We start from the raw sequence: 1,614 nt of genomic DNA, 5'->3' as shown, positions 1-1,614 counted from the left end.
AAATATAAAGATGGCAATGATGATACCAAAAAACAGAAGTAAAATTTATATTATGAATAATAAATGAATGAAAATACAATTTACACTAAAAAAAGGTATAGCTGTTTAATGTAAATCCTGAGATGTAATTTCCTCAAATAACAACAAAAAAACACTTCAACAAAAGAAAGAAAGACTAACAACGTCTACTCATCCGTCAGAGACAAAGTATTTGTTCATGTGTATGTTTATACTCCACTTAAACAAAAGAAACGATATAGTGGACATAGCAACCAGGCCAAACGTGCAAAATTGTTCTTTCTTTCGTGTTTGTGACGCGCAGAGCGTTTCCAGGCTGCCGAGCGCTCAGACTGGAGGAAGACCAGCGACCAGATGGATAACATGACAGACTTCCACATTCAGCCGCTGTGGACCACCAAAGAAGTTTCTCTCCAAGTGCACGAAGGCTTCAGGTGAAGGCAAAGCGTCTTTTTTACGATGTAAAAATATGTACGAGTGTCGGACGCCCCTCCTGAACGTCTGTCCCCTCCTGTGGTGCAGGGTGTTCGGTATGTACTGTCACGGCTTCCTGGCGGGCTACGCCGTGTGGAACGTGGTGGTGGTGTACATGTTGGCGGGGCAGCACCTCACCGCTCTGTCCAACCTGCTGGAGCAGTACCACAGCCTGGCGTACCCCTCGCAGTCTCTGCTCTACATGCTGCTGGCCATCAGCACCGTGGCCGCCTTCGACCGGTAAACCTCACAAATGTCAACAACACTGTGCAGACCTGAGCAAGCTGACTGCTGAAGCCAAGAAAAGAAAGTTTTCTGGTTAAACTGCCCTTTTTTTTCATCTAGCATACTCGCCAGTACCCAAATCAGCCTTTTAGGCTGCATCAGAGGCATTTCCGAAACTGGTATTAGTATTAGAACAACTCCAATCTAAATGACGGCGATATTTTTGGTCCAGCGTTGCATTTTAAGACTTAAAAAAAAGTCTGGCTTTCCAATTGAAAAATGTAAACAAAAGCATTACGACTGCAACTAATGATTATTTTTATTATCTATTGATTTGCCCATTATTATCTCATGAAACAGGGACTAATTCCCTAAATGACTTATTTAAATGGTATGTTTTGTCCCACAAACAGTCCAAAATCCAAAGCTATTCAGTTTACTATCAGGCATGACGAATAAAAGCATAAAATTAAAACATTTAGGGAGCTTTTTTGCTCATAAAGTCTTTGAAAAACCTAAAATGAGCATTTATTGATCAAAATAGTTACCAATTAATTATCTGTCAATCGACTTAGGATAAAATGACGAATTGTTTCAGAAAATATACACGCAAAAAAATGTAAAAAAACGACCCTGTATTAGCAAAATCATAGAAACTGGAGGATCAAGTGGATTATCCCGAATCCAGAGATTACTGTATGTAGCCAGATCGAGAGGGATTAAAGTCAGGATATCTTTGTGTCTTTGGCCTTTTTTAGAAAAAATAGTATTTATAGTCATATAGAATCCACGGCACAAAAATTTCAAGTACATGTAAACATATTCAGTGACGCAAATCTTACGTACGACAAAGTAAATTAACTTTAAAAATTGCACTAGACAAAACAAACCAACAGA

The 1,614-nt window shown here is 39.2% G+C and overlaps 1 protein-coding gene across 1 annotated transcript; it reads left to right on the top strand.

The window, feature by feature from the left end:
- Positions 1–322: 322 nt before the first annotated feature.
- Positions 323–1,012, top strand: LOC121966201 (transmembrane protein 237B-like; the record flags this gene model as incomplete). Its single annotated transcript, XM_042516309.1, has 2 exons — positions 323–452; positions 541–1,012. Coding segments are annotated over 2 exons (326 nt in total), but the record flags the coding sequence as incomplete, so codon positions are not given.
- Positions 1,013–1,614: the final 602 nt, after the last annotated feature.

The sequence above is a fragment of the Plectropomus leopardus genome, unplaced genomic scaffold (assembly GCF_008729295.1).
Source record: "Plectropomus leopardus isolate mb unplaced genomic scaffold, YSFRI_Pleo_2.0 unplaced_scaffold23491, whole genome shotgun sequence".
Taxonomy (NCBI): Eukaryota; Metazoa; Chordata; class Actinopteri; order Perciformes; family Serranidae; genus Plectropomus; species Plectropomus leopardus.
Note: the sequence above shows the minus strand (reverse complement) of the source record. Positions and strands in the feature narration are given on the sequence as shown.